The 19,170-nt window shown below is 40.9% G+C and overlaps 1 protein-coding gene across 6 annotated transcripts in view; it reads right to left on the reverse strand.

The window, feature by feature from the left end:
* The window catches only part of UNC13B (unc-13 homolog B), a 219,894-nt gene that overhangs the window by 16,359 nt on the left and 184,365 nt on the right, over positions 1-19,170 (reverse strand). For 5 of the 6 annotated variants that reach the window (XM_083818325.1, XM_083818328.1, XM_083818326.1 and 2 more), the window contains 4 exons: positions 13,694-13,782; positions 10,368-10,520; positions 8,318-8,441; positions 1,000-1,056 (listed from right to left, as the gene is read on the reverse strand). In XM_083818325.1, coding sequence (XP_083674451.1) covers positions 1,000-1,056; positions 8,318-8,441; positions 10,368-10,520; positions 13,694-13,782 — 423 coding nt within the window. The remainder of the gene's footprint in view (positions 1-999; positions 1,057-8,317; positions 8,442-10,367; positions 10,521-13,693; positions 13,783-19,170) is intronic. The other variant, XM_083818327.1, reaches the window with a different exon arrangement.

The raw sequence follows: 19,170 nt of genomic DNA on the forward strand, positions 1-19,170 counted from the left end.
TCTAATAAGCACTACCTTAAATGAATTGTGTACTGCCCTGAATCATAACTGTGTGTGTAAAACATGTCTGCTGGGCAAGGGAAATAGATAGCTATGTAAGGACAACTGCAATAAATGCACAAGACAGAAAATATCATGGGAAGAGATGAACGTCTTCTGAAATTGCACTGATCACTTAGAAGAACACCATTGGACATGAGAAGTTTTCCCTGATCATCCTCCAAGACAGAGTTCACATCTGTCGCCATCTTCCTTGCTGCACAATTTGTGCACTGTGACGCTTCAGATTTAGACCTCTTCTTGCACAACATCTCCTTCACAGCACAAGTCAAACCACAGTTTGCAATTTGAATGTTGTAAAGCATCACTATTTTCATACCATTCCTGTCGTGACCAGTGAATTAATGCTTGATTGACTTATGATGAGGTGGCGTGCACTTAGTAATGCTCGTGTCATGCACTGTCACGTCATGCAGTGTCAAAACACATCAACATAGCCTTCATGCTAAATGCCAGCTTGCCTGTAAAGAGAGCCCACGCAGAAGGAATTTACAGACACAGGCTCTGTTCCATAAGGAACAGTTATTTTTGTAACAGTTCTTATAATTCATCAATAGCTAGCACAAGCATCTTTGCTACCGATATCTCGTTACCAGGATCACATAAGGGACTCCCTTTTATAAAAGGGGATACAGAGGAACTGGCCAGATATCAGTATCTCTACTTTTTTCATTTTTAATAGATATACCAAACTGATCACTTTATCTATGGAAGAAATAAACTACTTTGATGATTAAACCCACAATAAAATTTAGCACTTCATTTCAACACAATACTAACATTAGCAGGATGCATTTAAAAGCACATTTAATGCATTTAAAAGCTATTCTTTATAATTGCATTCAGCCACAGACCACAGGAAGCACAAGCCATGCTATGCACTACTACACTTCTACGGTTAAACACAAGGACACAAACACAAGCCATGCACAACAATACCTTCAACTTTGACAAGTGTCCCAGTTCCTTAGCAGCACTGAAAATCAACTGTGTGCCCTATGATTGTAAAAAGTTAGAGAAGAATGGAGGGAAAAAACATTATACACAACCTTTGCATATTTTTCCTTTCAGCAAGTCAAGTCAGTTCACAGACAGAACTTTACATAACCACTGCAAGGCCAGTCACAACAACTTGTCTCCTCGCCAAATTATTACCTAGTGTAAAACATGACATTTCTGTATATGCCAAATCCAGAGCTATTTCAGAGCACAATATCCTGCTAGCTTTCTTAATCTTGCTTGCAGTGGCCACCTATCCTCCAGAGGGGATGCACCCTCAAACAGCTTGCACAGGCTGGGGGTGAAGGCAGCGTACTGGCTTCATCGCCAGGTGCTCCTCTAGATTTCAAGTCTAAATACACATGAATAAATACTGGGTAAGACTGTCCAACGCAAAGAACACACAACTGATGACAATCTCTCTGAGGAAGTAAAGAACAATCAATAGGGTAGGGGTAAGCACAACCCAGGTCATAAACAATTGGATCTGAGCAGTTTTCAGGTGAGACAATGGCAAATGAAATCCAGTATATATTACAGCATCTCTTTTACACATCAAGAGCTTGGCCATGGCTCTTCTTCCCCCACTGTGGCTTATTGATGCTGTATGACCAATGAAGAAACAAAAAGGGACGATAAATCCCAATGACAGAAAATTTTGCTTCAAGCCACTTACACACTAGAATAAGGGATTCTTCTTACTACAACATATTTTTAAAAATAATTTCCCTGCAATGGTTACAGCAAAAATATTTTTCCTTTTTCCCAGCACAGCATTTCTCTCTCGTGTAATACTCCTTTTGCCTGGGGACTTAAGCCCAAAATTAAGTGAGAAGAAAAAAGCAACCAATCTAATTCTGTTGCCTCTCCTCCCAGAGACATTTTATGGGGCGCACTGGAATTTATTTTCCTCCACTTTGCTCTCTTTCATTGATCTACACTTGACTTTTTCTTCAAAAAGTCACAACTGCCTATTACTCCACTCGGAATAAAACCCCAGCCTACTGTAATTCTGGCTACGAATCGTTCATCCATCATATCATGAAACTTTGCTCTCTGCTTCAGCCCTCTATACAAAAAGCTATGGGCTCTTCCCTACTTAAATGTCACTTCCATTATCTGTCTCAGGAAAGCTTTAGGTATGTCAGGAGAGATGTTCTCTCAAAGATGATCTTTGGCTCTCCTCACTTGCAACCAGTCATTAGGGGCTAGCAGTAGAAGTAGGTGTAAATGTCACCACAGGTATCACTTACAAAAGGCCTGGGGGATGTCCCAGCTGAACGCCTGAAAAAAGATTTCAGGGACAATCAGACACACTGGTGGGTGGCACTTTCCACCCAGCAGGGTCTTTCTGCTCAGGAAAACACCTGGGAGAAGATACAGATCGTCATCTTTAGGGACTGCTTGCTGGCTCCATAAGGACCACATTTCCCCAAAGGTCTCCAATAAATGCAGTTTCTACAGTCTTCCTTCGCTTTCCTCTACTATCCTTCCTTATCTCAATACTCTTTCATCCTCCTACTTAACCACAACTGCCTATCAACATTGCTCATCCCCAAATCCCTGAAATGGTAACATGGTAAGATGCAAGACCAGAATTATTATATTGTCTTTTGCCCCTGCCTATGCCACTTAGCTTGTTTTCTTTGCTGCATTCTTCAATATTTACTCATTTGTTGCCTTTTAACTCAGCACTCTGTGGAGAAGGAACAATGTATTTGCAGAGAGAAGCCCGTGAACTAGGTTCTACTGCAGAAATCATTGTTAAGAGTATTTTTATATTTTTTTGTTGGATTAAAAGTTAAGATCAGCCCCACTGATGCACTTCCCCAAGCAGAAAAGCATCTTTATACCTGTCACTAGAAGTTGCATCTATCATTGTACAGAAGAAAAGCAAAGACAGTTTACAGCTTGTTAGAGTAACATTGGGAAGACTGAGCTGCCCTAGGGACACTGGACACCCTCTTCCCATTACAACAGCAATCCAGAAGTGAATTCCTAGATGAGATACTTTAGCTTCTGAAATTGCTCAAACTGAAAGACTCTGTGACCTGAAATCAGACAACATCTTGATTTGCTCTATCTATAACCATTACCTAGCCCTCATTGTTCCTCAACCTTCTGTGTCTGAATAGAAATCAATACAGAATGAACATTATTGACTTCATAGATAAGCAAAAGCTCTTGATAACTGATTAAATTCACAACTCTTAATGAAAAAAAATGCAGGTAAGGATAATGCACCCAAAAACAGGAGCTTTTAAAATTAGACTGGGAGCTTCACTTGCTGCCAGTACCTAGTGGACAATATAAAATAGTACAACTCCCTAAAAACTGAAAGTGTATAAAATCTTCTGTATTTCCAGCAAGCAAGGTAGGACAATGATTGCATTCTAGGAGCAATGAAGAGAGATTTCACTGTGGGCCACACCAAATAATCCAAGGGACATGGATTCAGCCAATGTTTTGGTACCCAACAGTGAATGCTGTCAGATGCGCCTGCTGTTCTGTGCGATTGATCATACAGCTTGTTCAACTTACAGGTCTTAAAACATGGTTTTCAAGCCTGTTGACCAAGCAGAAAAAAAATACCTTTTTTTTTTCTTTCTTTCTTTTTTTTTTTTTTTTTTTTTTTTTTTACAAACTGGACTTTGAAAAAATCAAGTGAGCATCCTCAAAACACAGTAACATTAACATTTCTTGATCCAGGATCTTCAGCCTTCATTGGACTTTTTTTTTTCCCTATATATACATACACACATTTGAACAACATTAACTAGCCTATGCACGTAGTCTCCCTGCTGCAGGCTTCAAAGGAGGGCAGGTCAGTAACACTGAGCAATACCCAGTGATGTGATACGCTTCAAGGAACAAAGCTGATAACTGCTCTTCAGTTCTTCTTGCCCATTTTTCTAATCCTCATCAATCAGTGCCAATCTCTGTCACTGTGTCTGCAAGGAGAAGTTCTTTTACTGTTATATGGAGTTTGTCATCGATGTTGGTAACGCCTAATGAAAATCTGGACAGCTCCTTTCTCTGCCAAGCAGCATCCTTGTAAACAAGATTCTCAAAAAGTTATTTATTCATGGAAAACATTACAAAGATTTACAGACAGCATTTATTCCAGGGCAGCTCTGGGGAATTAAAACAACTACACTCACTTATTGTGTCATTTTGAGAAAAACTGCCCAGAACAGAATTAAAATTTCAAGGATTGAAGATGAAGGAAAACTAAGACCTTCCTATGAACTGTTTCTACCAAGGTCTGTGGCAAACACAGCTGAAAAGGGGACAGACATTGGACAGTGCTGGTTTGCCTGGTTCTTTCCATGACTTTAACTACACCTTCCTAAACTTTCTGGAAACCTGGAAAACATCTGTAGTCTGCAATATGGAGATTTTAAATTCTGTATTAAGGGTATGAATTTGTTTTTCCCCAGCAAAAGCATTTGGAGAAGGACCATCGGCTGACTCAAGTATAATTGCTAGAAGCCAGAAATGTACTGACTGATATTCCAAGAGACTCAAACTCTTACAGTTTAACTGTTCTACGGCTTAGTTGACAAAGTTAAGAAACAAAAGCCTACTGCAGATCTTTTGAATTCCAGTCCTATTTTGGAAAACGTATTATTACTCAGACTTATTTTCTGAGACATAAAAGTGCAAGGAAGTTTTATGTGGTATTGTTCATTCCTTTCTCAAATCTTTTGAATTCATACATTCAACAACAATGAAATCTGATCCTTTATTAGCAGCATTTACGTTAATTTTAAAAAACGTCATCATCATTTGCTACTATCCATTAAAAATCAGACTTTTTAACGTGTCATGGTATATTAAACACTGAGAAAATAGGTTTAAAAGTGGGAATGAAAAAGGGACAATAATTTCCTCTAGGTACAGAGATCTGGGCATATGTACAGTTCACAAACCATTGTTTCAGTGAAGACTAAGAAAACTCTCCTCATCACAGAGTTAGTCTTGGACTTCTTTTTGCCCCCAGCTAGCAAAAGGGAGAGATTTAAACTAACACAAGTTAAGAAAGGTTTCAGAAAACCTCTCACAGATACACTCTCCACTGGAGTATTGCTCCGGATTAGCGTTGCTCGGAGAAAAGCCTAATGAACAGCCAGTTTGGAAGTCACGTGTAAAATCTGTCTGCAGCTTAAACCAAATTTGTTCTTATTCTGGACCATGTTCTCATTTAGTGAAGAAAAGTCTGATGAGGAGAAAAAAGCACAGCAGGAGCTAGCACAAATGGAGCCTCACATGAATGGCTGCAGTGTGCCGTGTGAAGTAAATAAAGGAGAGGCTGTGGAAGAACCAGCTGTGTGAGAATTAATCAACTCTTCACTGACCTGAGCAGCCACTGATGAAATGTTATAGTCCCATGTTAAGCAGGGAGGGAGAAAGAAATATATATCTAACCCATTAATAACCCCGAGTGCTGTGCACTGAACCCCAAAATATGGATTCTCAGACAGCTATGTTTGCATATCCACTCATCCAAGGCAGAGTGTGTTCAATTAAATGTTGATCTTTACTTAAAACAAGTGAAGCATGAACTGCTCTGTGAATTACTGGAGATCATGTTGCTACTAATCTCACAACACACAGCCAGTCAATACTCAGACAGGTAGCAGCCAGTCATCTGAAAGTTATTAAGGCACCTGTGTCTCATGTCATCAGTGTCAGGCCATAAAACTGCCCAAACCCTAATGCATCGTTCACTGGAAGTACCTAACTGCTGTCTCATCTGAGCCCCACCCTACACAAAATCTTCCAGAAGCAGCAGAGAACGGAAGGGGAAAGCTCAGGTTTTTCTTCCTTGTGTAATGCTGGCTGAACTAATTCATGTGGAATTGACTGTACTGGAGAAAATCTGACATTAAAGCACTGTGCAATGACTGAGTCAAGCAAAGTTAGACTTAGTGCAGTGTGTAGAGAGCATTCTACAAAGGCGATGATGGCTACGAAGCTGGTGAAGGGCCTGGAACACAAGTCCTATGAGGAGCGACTGAGAGAACTGGGGTTGTTTAGTCTGAAGAAGAGAAGGCTCAGGGGAGACCTTATTGCTCTCTGCAACTGCCTGAAAGGAAGGTGTGGGGAGCTGGGGGTTGGCCTCTTCTCGCAGGTAACTAGCGATAGGACCAGAGGGAATGGCCTCAAGTTGCACCAGGGGAGGGTCAGGTTGGAAATGTGGAGACATTTCTGCTCAGAAAGAGCAGTCAGGCACTGGGACGGGTTGCCCTGGGCAGTGGTAGAGTTACTGTCCCTGGGGCTGTTCAAGAAAAGGGTGGATGTGGTGCTTAGGGACAGGGCTTAGTGGGTGGTATTGGGGGTAGGGGGATGGTTGGGCCAGATGATCTTGGAAGTCTTTTCCAACCCTACTGATTCTATCATTCTATGATTCTACCAGAGTACGCATTCCATGAACACCATCAGAAACACTTCCACATCTCCAGCAAGTTTACACAAAGGAGAGAAATTAAACATTCCAGAAAAGAGACTCTTTTCTACCATCAATATCCCCTGCATCTTAAAGACTGCAGAGAATTTTTAAGAGGGACACTGTCCCACTGTGGTCCATTGAACACTCAGAGGTAGCACTGGCTTTCTCTTGCTGAGAACAGGGAGGAAAGCCTTCTCACTATGATATAATTGATCATACAGCTAAAAATCTGGCCATGAACATTTTATATTATCTCAGAAAACTGAGGGTGCGCATCATTACATAAAAAGAGCTTCTCAATTTGAAGCTGAAGTGCTGGCAACAAGAAACTATTTGTTAAAAAAAAAAAAAGTTGCTTATAGCAACATCCTACAGGTTGGAAGAATTGCCTGATCACAGTTATTGCCTTCTTCATGACACAAACACTGAATCACACTCTGCCTTTAAAACTCAAAACTAGCCAGAATAATGCTCAAGCAGCTCCCCCCTGGTTCTCTGAGGCCCTTGATCTAAATGCTTCTGTTTCTGAAGGGTCATAATAATGCTGCTCTTACATGATGCATTTTAGCACCTGACCCCATCAAAAATTACTTTTTACAGCAGTTCAACAAAGGGAAATCAATTCAATTTTTTTCCTCCCTTCTGAATTAAAAGGGGAAATAGAAATGATCACTGAAAATCTGAGCTCAGAGCAAGCAGTCTTTAGCAAATTTAAACCTCATGCTAATTTGGTGCTTACGAGGCATGACTGCACACTGTCTCAGTGGTTCTGTTTAGTTTGTCATAATCAAGGCCAGAGGCAAAGGCCTTCCCTCTCTCAGAGCAAGAAATACCTAGTGCAAATTGCAGGTTAGCATCACTTCTCTATATGCTGCAACCCAAGAAGTCCACTCAAATTACGTAGGCAAGTGCTGAATAGTGAAAACTACTATTGTCCTACCCACAACTGGGATGAAATAAATCAGCATAAATTAACCACGGACCACAGGTTCACTCCAACATAGATGAAAAGAAGTTCTGGATCATCTCCAAATAATGAGGTTGTAGTCCAAACTTCACGCTGCCTACAACTGAGTGTCATCCCCCAGAGCAGCTGGGCGTGCATGACTGACATTTAATCAGTTTCTGTGGTTTCTCAAAAGTAGGAAAGAGGTTAATCTTTCATTGTTAAAAATGTCACTACATTCATGACACACATTCATCCAGCACATCCACACAGCTGAACAATTATATAAAAGACTGCCTTTGAAGGCAAACTATCTGGACATGCTTCCAACTCCCCAACACCAGACACACAGAAAGCATGCCAACCCATATTGATGTTAAAACCTCATGGAAGATGTCATTAAAAAGAAGCCCAAATTAACCACATCTATACAGAGGAACACCTGACCAACACATGACAATAATTAGGCAAAAGTATTTACAGGCATTGATCTAATGCCAAGAAGCCATCACTAACTACCAAATAAGCCCTTAAATACAGCTTTCTCTAAGGGACTGCAAATCCCTAATCAATGTGATTTGATATACCTGATGACAGCTCCTTTTAGATCATGGATTTTCGTTCTCTTTTTTTTTTTTTTTCTCTTTTTTTCTTTTTTCTAAAAAGAGCGTGCTTTGTGTCTTGCAACCCCACTATAAATAGAGCTGCTGTCTTACTTTACTGGATATATTTTTCCATCCTAGAGCAGGCTACATGCAGACAAATTTACCTGGACAGATGACTCATTAGGCCAAAGAGCTGAGTTACACAGGGAATGGCAACACTTTCTGCTATGAGTCAGGAAGGAGAAAATGCTTTACCGTATGGTCTGTTAGAGGAGGCAGCACAATCAGCTTCTCCATGGTATTCATTACCACCCTCCAGAGCTCTTTCAGCACCCGTTTCAACACTGTCTTTTCACACACAGTCGCAAACAGTGTCAGGCTGTAGGGAGAGAGGAATAAGAACTGAGCAAATTCAAAGAATGCAATTTGCAAGGAAAAAGGAGATGTGTATGGCAGAATCAATGCCCCACCCAAAGCAGTTTCTCATAATGATTGCTTTAAGGGTAAAAAGAAATCTTCCTTTTTCATATAGTACAGTCTCCCTACCTCCTTGGAGTTCTAGTGCTGAAGACCTTTGGATTATTGACATTTCTGATCTCAGTTAGTTCTATCGACCTGGGGATTACGGAAGATATCACTAGGTTATGGTGGTTGGGAATATTTCAGATAAGAACAGATACCACTCAGCTGGTTCCATTTAAGATACTTCCCACTGTACGGGGCTTACACAATATATAGGAAAAATTACAAATACAGAATAATGGTTTCATACCTTTAAGGGTTCATTATAATAACCTTTGTTGAATACCTAAATGAATACTTCCCAGACTATTATGCAGAAGTTCCTGCAAATGCACAGCCTCCAATAGCTGCAGAAGTCCCTACATGCTCCACCTACAGAACCACCTCAAAGCATTTCTTGGACTCACCTATATCTTGTTGCAATGGCATTCACCACCCATCACGTGCCACATGTTTATTCCCTTTTACATAAAGCAAAATACTTTATCTCCCTATTTGTTCCTCCTTTATTATTGTGCAGGCTACCAAAAAGGCCAAGAAACATAAGATTCTTCTTCAAATCCCAACAAGTGTTTCCAATGGCATTTACTAACCACACTGGGAGAGCTATAAAACAGGAACTCGGCAGCCAGTAGCAGTGCACAGATGATAGCCAGCTTTTCTACGCTGTGTAACATCTTCTCCTAGATTTCCTACAGTTAGTAAATGAGCAAAATTCAACAGGGGCAAGACTGATATGGCTAGGATGCAGGAGGCAACAAAAATGAATTTCCTTCTGTAGAGGAGGAAAGAAAATACCCCAGGCTTGGATTATTATCAAAATGACTTGCTCCATGGTTGTATGAAAAGCCTGTAGTGTCCCAGGTTCCTACTGATACAAAGGAAGGTGGCTTCTGAGGATTAGTGAAGGCATGCATGGAAAATGCTCAAATGAGAGGGCTCCTAGATGTAATGATTGCTGCAAAGAGTCACTTACTACATAGTGACTGAAGAAAAAGATGGGATGATCAATAAAAAACAACAGAAGAAATTTATTTTTAAGCTTTTAAGCCTTCACATCTCTCACAGCATTTTTTTATTAAGAAAATCTTTGGCCACACCTTTCAAAATAAAGAACTGCTGTCCATCAATGAGAATTTTAACTCCTACAGAGATTAAAAACTATTTCTCTTAGCAGGCCAAGGCTTAGCTGAAAAGAATTATGTGCAATTAGCAACAGAAAGTCCCTGAACAGCTGAATCATGTGTTAATGGCAACAGTTAATTAAAGCAATGGATCTGCAGTTCACCTAAGCCATGCTCGACTTGCAGAAAACTCATGTACATCACCTAATTCAGATGTTCGTTTTCTAGTCAGAATAACACTAGGTATGGCTAGAACACACACTCTTGATATGACTGTGATACTGAGCACTGTATGTATCAAGTTTGCAAGTATGTTTTGCAGTATGTTTGCTAACTGGCTACAGTACAATATGTATAGGAGAAAACCACAAATTGAATATTTAGAGTTTACCGTATGCCTCAGCCTTTTCCACGACCTGATCAGCAGTGTGTTTGCTGATTGCTATAGCTGCCAGAGGGAGAAAGGGAACGGAGTGAGTTCTGGCACTGCATGAAGAGATACATGCCTTGAGAAAAATGCAGATATTGGAAGAAAAGCCATGAGAATTCACAGGCTGGACATCTCAAGAACTACCCAAGAACATAGAGCTATTTTTCCTTTCCCACCATTCCCAATCTGACGTGCTGTATGTGTAATGTGTATCTGAGTACTTGCTTACTTTCCATCCAGGAAATCCATCAACGGCCTCAGGACATTATCTGCATCTTGTGCAACTGTGTTTCTGGCATTAGCGGCAACATTTCCTGTCCCTTTCACTTGGCAGAGGATATCAGACATCTGCTTGACACATTCATCAATACGAGTCTGAAAGCTGGGCAGGTAAGAGAAGCAAAAACAAGATTATCAGTGGCAGAGCTATCAGCTCTCTTACATAAGGTAAGAATACTGCAAGTCCATAAACTATGCACTCAATTACACACTCTTCCTCCCTGAAGTTTTCTGCTTACTTACCGTATTTGCTACCAAGAGGCATGCTGTCCGGTTCCTTATGCACATCATTCACAGACAGCCTACCACCTCTGAACAAAAGATACATCACACTTGAGAGTAATTTGTTCGTTCAGCTTGCAAAAAGAAATGATCCTTTCCAGATTTTGAGAAATTCCATTATTCTTAGCTGAAGCCACTCTGATGTGGTTTTGCTTTCCGTATAGGGTGTTACACCACAAAGATTGGGATATAGTATGGAGTGATGGCCCAGCACACACACAACTCTGAGCACCTAAGAGTCAATCGGCAACAATCTGGTTATGACCCATCATAAGCCAAGTCTTGAAGATCACAGAAACGGTGTGAAAGCAGGAACTGACTGAAACCAGTCCACTGCCGTACACTCCATGCTATACTGAAATGTCAAATACGGATGTGGGGCTCAGCTATGCAATGAGCACACTGTGCTCATTGACATGCAAGTGGCATGCAAGCCATTAACGCACAGTTACCTTTCCATCTTTTACTGCTAAGAAGAGGTTCAAAATGAAATAATACAATGGTTAAATATGATGAATAGCACAGCGGAATTGTCAACATATCAAATTCAGCGAATAAATGGAAATGCTTTGACATTTAAAAGAACAATTACTAAAAATAGGCTTTACAAGTGACATTTAGCTATCCACTAACAGCACATAAGTTTGAAACCAGGAAGAGAAACCAGTGCTAGTAGCTCAGGTAAAGATTTAAGAGCAGGGACACAGGTTTGGAAACCAGCTTTGTATCTGTGTAACAGGCATAGACTTTTGCTTGAGTCACTAGGACATCCACGTACTGGGTCCCAGCACACAGCTCCTCCTCTCCTATGGCTCCCACCTTCCTTTCCCACCCCATCACATCTTCCCTTTCCTGCAGTGCCACCTCTAGCCTCATAGTCTCTCTGGTTCACTTCTAACCTGCATCTCACCAGAGCAATTCCAGACAGACAATGGAGGGTTCTCTGCATGCAGCCTCCGTTTCCACTTTCCCCATTTCTAGCAGAGAGGAGTTTGCAACAATCAGTTGTGGCTACAACAACAGCAGCTTAACCAAAGACATAAGCCACAAGGAAAATAGTACCAGCAATCTCCTGTACTGCTGACAGTCCCTATTCTGCTACAGGCTAATCTCACCCCACAGTTCTTCCAAATACTGCATCAGTTTTGGGACCCTGCTTCAAGACGCTGTAAACACCCAGCCAGGGGATAAAAGATAATATTATCTTCAAAGGTTAAAATTAATGCAAGATAAAATTGTCACCAATTATGAAAAATGGTAAATCAGTTACTGTGGCAACAGGTTCACCTAAAAGCGAGGCTAATGTAGACGTACAGCTTGACAGGTGCTCTTGGCAGCAGCAAGTTAAAAGACAGCCTCGCTTATGCTGACGAACAGGGCACCTTGCTCCACAACTCCTGCAGGAAATTCCTTCCTTCACTCCTACAGCCTCCAAGAACAAAACACCAGCTAGCCTTGCATGAAGCATAAAGCCATTCAAGTTTCCCTGTCTCTGCTGAAATCCTTTAAAGAAGAAAATGCTTCTGTGTCCAAACACAAGCCTCTCAGCACAAAGGTTGTAAGGCTCTCCAGATACGCGCTGTTTTTTCCCAGCTGATGCAATTATCTCACAGATGAAACAGAGTAAGATCTGCAGTGTCAGGTGTGCACAGTGTTGTAGGAGCACTGTTTACAGACTCTGTACGGAATATTGTGGATATCTGTCTTACCTCCCACATTTACATCCTTCAGAAGATCATATATACAGCTTATACAGTAAACTGCAGCTCTGCTTTCCATCCCCTATTACTGTTAAGGAATAAGCAAAGCATCTGAGCTGTCTGACTGGTTAGATCTCTCACTGGCGCATTTCTCTGAAATGCTCCCTGGTATGTATGCCAATACTGAATAATCTCTTTAAATCATACTTGCAAATGTCAAGATTGTATCCTAATTGTCTTGTAGCAGTGACACCACGGAGACAGGTTTCAGATAAAACTCACTCCCTAATTATGATTTCTCACTTATTCCCCATCTAATTATGAATTTTATCAATTCAGCTCAGTTACAGTTGGAATTTCTCCATTTCTTGCTATACCATCCACTGGCAATGGGAACTCCCCACTAGCTCTGTGTGCTGAAATCCAGATAAATGATGACAAATCCCACCAGGATTTTTGGTCTTAAGTACTGCAAATCTGTGCACTGTAAGAGGCCAAGTTGGTACAATTTGCTTTATTCTCCTCACCCATGCTTCAACTACATGCCTGCATTAATCTTGTTATAAAGCACAACATGAAATGAATGGGGTTTATCATGAGAAGTGGTTGGTTTTGGAGATCAGTTTGGAACCCTGTATTTGTAGATTTTGTTTAATTAACATCTTTTATAATAATTTTGTAGTGAACCATAAAGTCAAGCACATTTTTATACTCAGGTAAATTTTATCATGATTGAAAATAAAATTTAATTGCCATCTGTGACTGGCAATTGTTTAAAGAGCTCCTCCCTCACAACACTAGAAAACGCGATCCACTGCAACATCAGAACAAGTCAATCTCAAATTCTAAACCCATTTCCTTTGTATTCCAATACTCATTTAACAATCAGAAATCAGTCAACTGTTTCATACATTTAGAGTAGAACATTTAAACACAAACGTTACTTCATAAACGCTAAGCTGGAAACTGCTTTCCAAGCAATAAAGGAGCAGGCAATTCTGTTACTGACAAGCGCTACTTACAGGAAAAAAAATAATTCCATGTAATTCAAATACATTTTACAGTTGAGGGATCTCCCTGTTACATTTCTAAGCAGAGCAATACAGAAAAGAGAGACTTCTAAAAACATTCCTCACTTCTTTATATGGTCTCAGTATTTGAAAGACCATGAATTTAGGACAAAAAGAAAAATGCAATGCAGTTGTTACAAGTTTCTTTTCTCTTTTTGATCTGACTGAATGAGACTAGACAAAAGAAAGGAATGCTTCAAAAACAGGGACCTCATTATACTCACCTGTTACCAAACACTGCGCTCAGCTCATCCAAAACATTGTTCAACTTCACCTGCAGCTCTTTGAGATGGTCACTTGCTTCTGCATCCAACTGTGGATGAAAGAAGAGCACTTAGCTTGAACCCAGAGGGCAGTCTGGTCTCCTTCACACTGCTCTTGTTCACTGTTGAGGCCACTCTTAAAAAGAGCAGGTGAACCATCAACAATGGACTTTGTCAGCTGGGATCCTCTCCACCACTGTCTCCTGCTGTTACAGAAGCTGTGAAATCATCAAAAGACATTTGCCCAAACAGCACCAAGGGGTTGCCCCAGGCTCCAATACCCTCACAGTCCTCTTACTGATATTTGCAGAGTTAAGAAGGAAAGTGAATGTGAACTCCCCATGGCCAACAGCATAAGCAGGCTGAGAAATTAGCAAATACTGTGTGTTACCTTGGGCTCATGGGTCATTTCATTGCTAAGTCTAGACGGAGATATGACTGACTTTTTAGACTGGATGTTATTTACTTTTGCACTTCTCTGTGCATGGTCTTGAAAGATGCTATTTCACCTTTTACCCTGCTGTCAGTATTCAAAAGTATGATTGACCCAGCCACTGCTCTCAGAAGACTGGACCCCAGCTATTCTGAAAACGTGTACACAATATAACAGCAAGAACTGTTGTGCACTGATCACTTTTGGAAAGCATCGTCTCAGCTTTGAGTATTGAGCACAAACAGCTCTATTCTCACACTGATCTGCACAGCTTTTTCAATGCACCTATTCAGAGAAGACTTGACAAGAAAAAATTAAAAAGTGCCCCAAGCACTAAATGGATGCAGCTGACATGTTGGTATATGCTGTAAGAAAAGTGCTTGCTCCAGTATTAGCAGCCCAAAGCCATCTGTTTTTGCATTCAGCAGTGCCCTTCGTTCCCATTGTAGCCATCATTCCAGCCTCAAAGGAGTCAATTGTGAGGAACCCACCTCTGTGTACACATAACACCACATGTTGAATGCTTAGGGATCGTTTTCTTTGAAAAAGTAACTTGGAAGACATGTTTCTTTGTAGGCAAGCTTCTTGTAAAACAAAAACCTTCCAGAAATGTTTGCATTTGGCATTCAGAATTTCAGCCTTACCTCTAAGGCAGAGTACCTATTTACCAATGTAATGGGCTAGATGGTTAACAAACAGTTCAGATTTTTACATTTTGTCTACACATACACCTATACAGGATTTGACCATGACAGGAGCACCCGCTACTGTACTCAGCGCTGAAGACCTCTTTACATTCCTCACCATCTGTTAGAGAAAGCTGAGACTTAAAGGGATTTGGAATTTGATCCGTTCACTTTCCTTTGGAAGCTAGTGTGGAAAACTGACTTGCTATTAGGCACATGAAACTGTGCTAATGAAACTCCTGGATCATTTAAAGAATAGGGGGAAAATAAGCAAACAATTATTAGTTAAGCCTTATAACTTTGGGCATTGCTAGCTGCAGCTATTTTTCCTTTATTAAAGTGAATTCATATTCCTATTACCTTTAGAACTCACTACAAAAACAGAGTAAAGCTAACATAATGCCAATCAGCAGTCTTTCTAGCCAAACTTGTAGGTAACAAAAAACAAAAACAGCATCTGTTGGTGGTGGTTTGTCTTGCCCTTACATTTTCCTTCCCTTCTCGTACTATGTGAAAGTATGAGTCAGAAGTTGCCTGGTTCGCTATCTGTAATTAAAAGTGTTGAACAGTCTTCTGGTTTTGGTCATTTCTGGTAGGTTTGAGACAGAACCAGTTCAGGATCCATCCAAACATTTCAAGGAACTGCTTTTCCAGTTGAAGAGAAAACAGAACAAAATGGAACAAAACAACAACAACAAAAAGAAACTGGCATGAGACACCTATTCCTCTCTGTTTGCTTCTTTATAAGCTACCAGAGGCATGGGTAACAAGGTTTGGATGTCTGAGGTCAGAAGCAACAGCTGATCGCTCTGGTTCATGAACCATGCAATTAATGACTTGTTCTACCACGAGGTGATGTGGACAGCTCATCAACCATAGCTTCTCCTTGCTATTATACTTGTTGATTGCAATCTCATCTTCTTGGGAACAGAAGAAAGGCTGATTGCCAGGGCTGGGACTGCAAGAAGGGACAGCTGGAGCAATGCTTTGCCAAGAGGATGAGCCCCATCATCTGTGGCTAGGAGCTGTCCCTCCTCCAGCACATCAACCCATAGCTCTCTGAGTGCAACTGGCAAGACAGTCGCACAGGTTTAACTTCAACGTGCCCAGCCTTACCCTCATGAAGCAAAGTCCTGCTGGTAAACATTCTGGTTCAGTAATCACCAAGTTCTCTGCCATTCTAGAATGGTTGTTTTCTTCCGAGCAACTGCTACCACAAAAGGAGAAAGGAACTGCAAAGTATGCTCCTGATTGCTAATGCTTAGGTATTAACATGCTTTGACATGAAAGCAAACCGCAGAGAATTAACTGAGCATGATTTAAGTCCACTACGAAGGGGCAAGTAGGTGTGTATCACTATCTCACATACATAAATTACAGAGTCCCTGTAACACCCTGTATGACTTCAAGCTGTTCTTTGCCAATATGGTGAAGCACTGATAACAGCGCTTAAATGAAACAGTGTCTATTTTGCTGCTTAGCCAATGAATTCCTAGTCTATCAGCTACCACTGATAGCAGGAAATGCTACTTGGACTGCATGATAAAGCTGACAGGTAGCATAAAGCAGTATTATGCAGCTGGGTCACTGACATGCGTCATGGCCAGACCATTCTCATTGGGTGCTAGAGCTCAGCAGGCTTATGATCTCCGTTCCGTGGGTGTATTGGAGATGATTCAGAGGAAGAAAGCTAATGAAAAGTTCCCTGTGCGAAGCACGGGACAACACCGACAGTGAGGTGGCTTCTGATATTTGAGTAAATGTTCCAATTCCAGTGGAAATAAAGGCTGACACTTACATAATTCTGTGTTTGAGACTAAATGTATGGTACAGAAGACAGGGCCTTTTGGTTTCCTGTGACAATTTGGGACTTGGTACTTCACAGAAACTGGGCCTCAAAGTCTCATCCAAGCACATTCAAAGCTGGAACATCATGTTCTCTGCTAGTTTGAAATGCGGCATTTACACTGTTATGAACTTCATTTTAGGCTGATCCTCATCTCATGGATGAAATGGAACCCATGAGCCTCAGAATTTGCTGTGATGGGTTTCCAGGTTCTCCAAGAGACGTCATTTGTTCTTTCTTGGTTTCTACACAGTGATGAAACATGAGCAACCTGAATTGGAAGGCTCTTAAGTAGCTGGAGAAACACATCTCTCTCATTCCAGAAGGTTCAAGAAGTTAATTAATTCACAGCTTAAAGTCAGAGAACCTGTGAATCATCAGGTTGCTGATATCAACAACCAGAGAACCTTGCCCCATGCTCTTGTAAAAAACAGAGAAGCTTTATGCAAGTTATTGGGTTCATCTGGCTTCTGTTTGAGGTTGCTGTTTCTTGTTCTGCCTCTCTAACCAGCAAGTGGGAGCTCCTTTCTGCAGAGGTAACTGTAGGGCAGTGAGCTCAGACTATACTAAGGGGACTTGCTGCACCAAATTTTCATGTATCTTTCCACCTTCCTGCAGTGCTCAAGAGTAAGAAACCCGGAGAGCTGAATCCAGGCAAGCTTTTCAAACACTAGAGTGGCCTTAGCTATGGCATATGTGAGGCTAATGAGGAGCAATCAGCAGATGCCACAAATCCTTTGAGAACATTCTTATCAAGTCTTGGCTGTTTTTAAGTTCTCCTGTAATTTATTATTCAGTTAGCTAACTTTGGATTTAAAATGTGGGCTAACCCTGGCTAAGCATTAAGAAGAGAGTTTCCCAAAGCATTAATTGTACAGCTTAGCTTGTAACTGAAGGCACGAAAATTGTATGATGACAATCTGCCACTACTCAGTAGCTAATTCTCTGGGTTCCCTAGGCAGCGCTTCTCTCCAATATTCACCCTGTACCCTTGACTTCAAGGCAAAAAAGTGCAGAAATGTTTTTAAACTAGGCTTCCACCGCACAACTGCTTTTAATTTCACTGTTATGAGTTCATAACTCTCAAAAAAACTGAGCAAAATAATGGGCTACAGCAAGCAGTTTCTCACAAGCAAAATGAGAAAGGCTTATTCTGGTGTCAGGGACAGCACACAGAGCATACAAGTCCGCAGGAAAACTGCAAAGGTGGGTAGAAAATGCAGGCGACATTAGATTTCAGTAAGTAATATATGAATAAATAAATGGGACCACGGTCAAGCAAATAATAGCGATTAATCTATATAGCCCATTTTAGCAAAAACCAACCCAGATTCTGTCCAGCACTCATCCCCGACTCCGCTGCCCGTTATGCTTTTAAAGCCAATTATCGCTCCATAGATTCTGCCTTTCCAAAACCAGCTTCAGGAACATATGAGAATGCTTCTGAGCCACACTGAAGCTGTTTTGATCCTGTGAGATCAACATATGTCAGATAGGAAATGAAAGTATTAATTATAAATCCTAAAAGTCATCTGTTTCTTCCTATGAACTAAAAATAAAGGTATATACTCTTTGGGATCTCAAGTACAGAGCCAAGAGAATCACTCTGCAGAGCGCTAGGGCCCTGATGTCCTGACCTTTCTGACTAGTAATGTTCATGGACCACAAGACGTCACACATTAAACCCAGATATACTGTATAATTTTTTTTTATTTTTTTTTTTTTTTTACCTTGTGCATACTACAGCTTAAAAAAGAATGAGGGGAGTGGGGCAGAAGTAACGCTCCTCATTTGGGGCGCAGAAGGAAGGCACTATGTCACTATATCTAGGAGCCAAACTACCTGAAAATAGTATTGGGCAAGCACTTCTGTTTCGTGTTACAACATTACACTGCAGGGTGACTGTGGGTGAGCCCTCGCTGTAGAAGCAAGAAAATGAGAGTATTTTGGATTCACTGGCCAAAAGCCCCTAGGTAGCAGAGGTATTTAAAAGCTTTCCAAAGGTGTGCAGTGCTAGTGTCCTGTAGAAGATGTATCTGTGAATCAGAAGCAGATGAAGCCACAAGCAGCAATAACTGACAGCAATCCCCAAGTTTTGGCTTCCCACACTACATCTCACATACCCGTTTGTAGGAACAACAGAGTATTTGGTACCTACTTCTCAACAACACCTCTGAGAACACAAAAAGGTGAACAATTCAAGACAACCAGGGCATAACATTACGCTATTTTCTTAATCCCCCAAGGAAGCAGTTCCTTTTTGGTTCGAGCAGTCAAGAGGACAATGTTTATATTTGCACAAGCTGTGTGATATATAGATAAATATCAAATCTGTCACAGAAAGTAAACTGCCCCTCTTGAAGGAAAAGATATAACTCAGATGCATTTCCAGCAGTGCATTTTTTAAGCATTCCATTTTCGAAGCAGTTGTCTCACCAGTTGACACTCACTAGGACAGGATCAATCTGCATCA

The sequence above is a fragment of the Anser anser genome (assembly GCF_964211835.1).
Source record: "Anser anser genome assembly, chromosome: Z".
Taxonomy (NCBI): Eukaryota; Metazoa; Chordata; class Aves; order Anseriformes; family Anatidae; genus Anser; species Anser anser.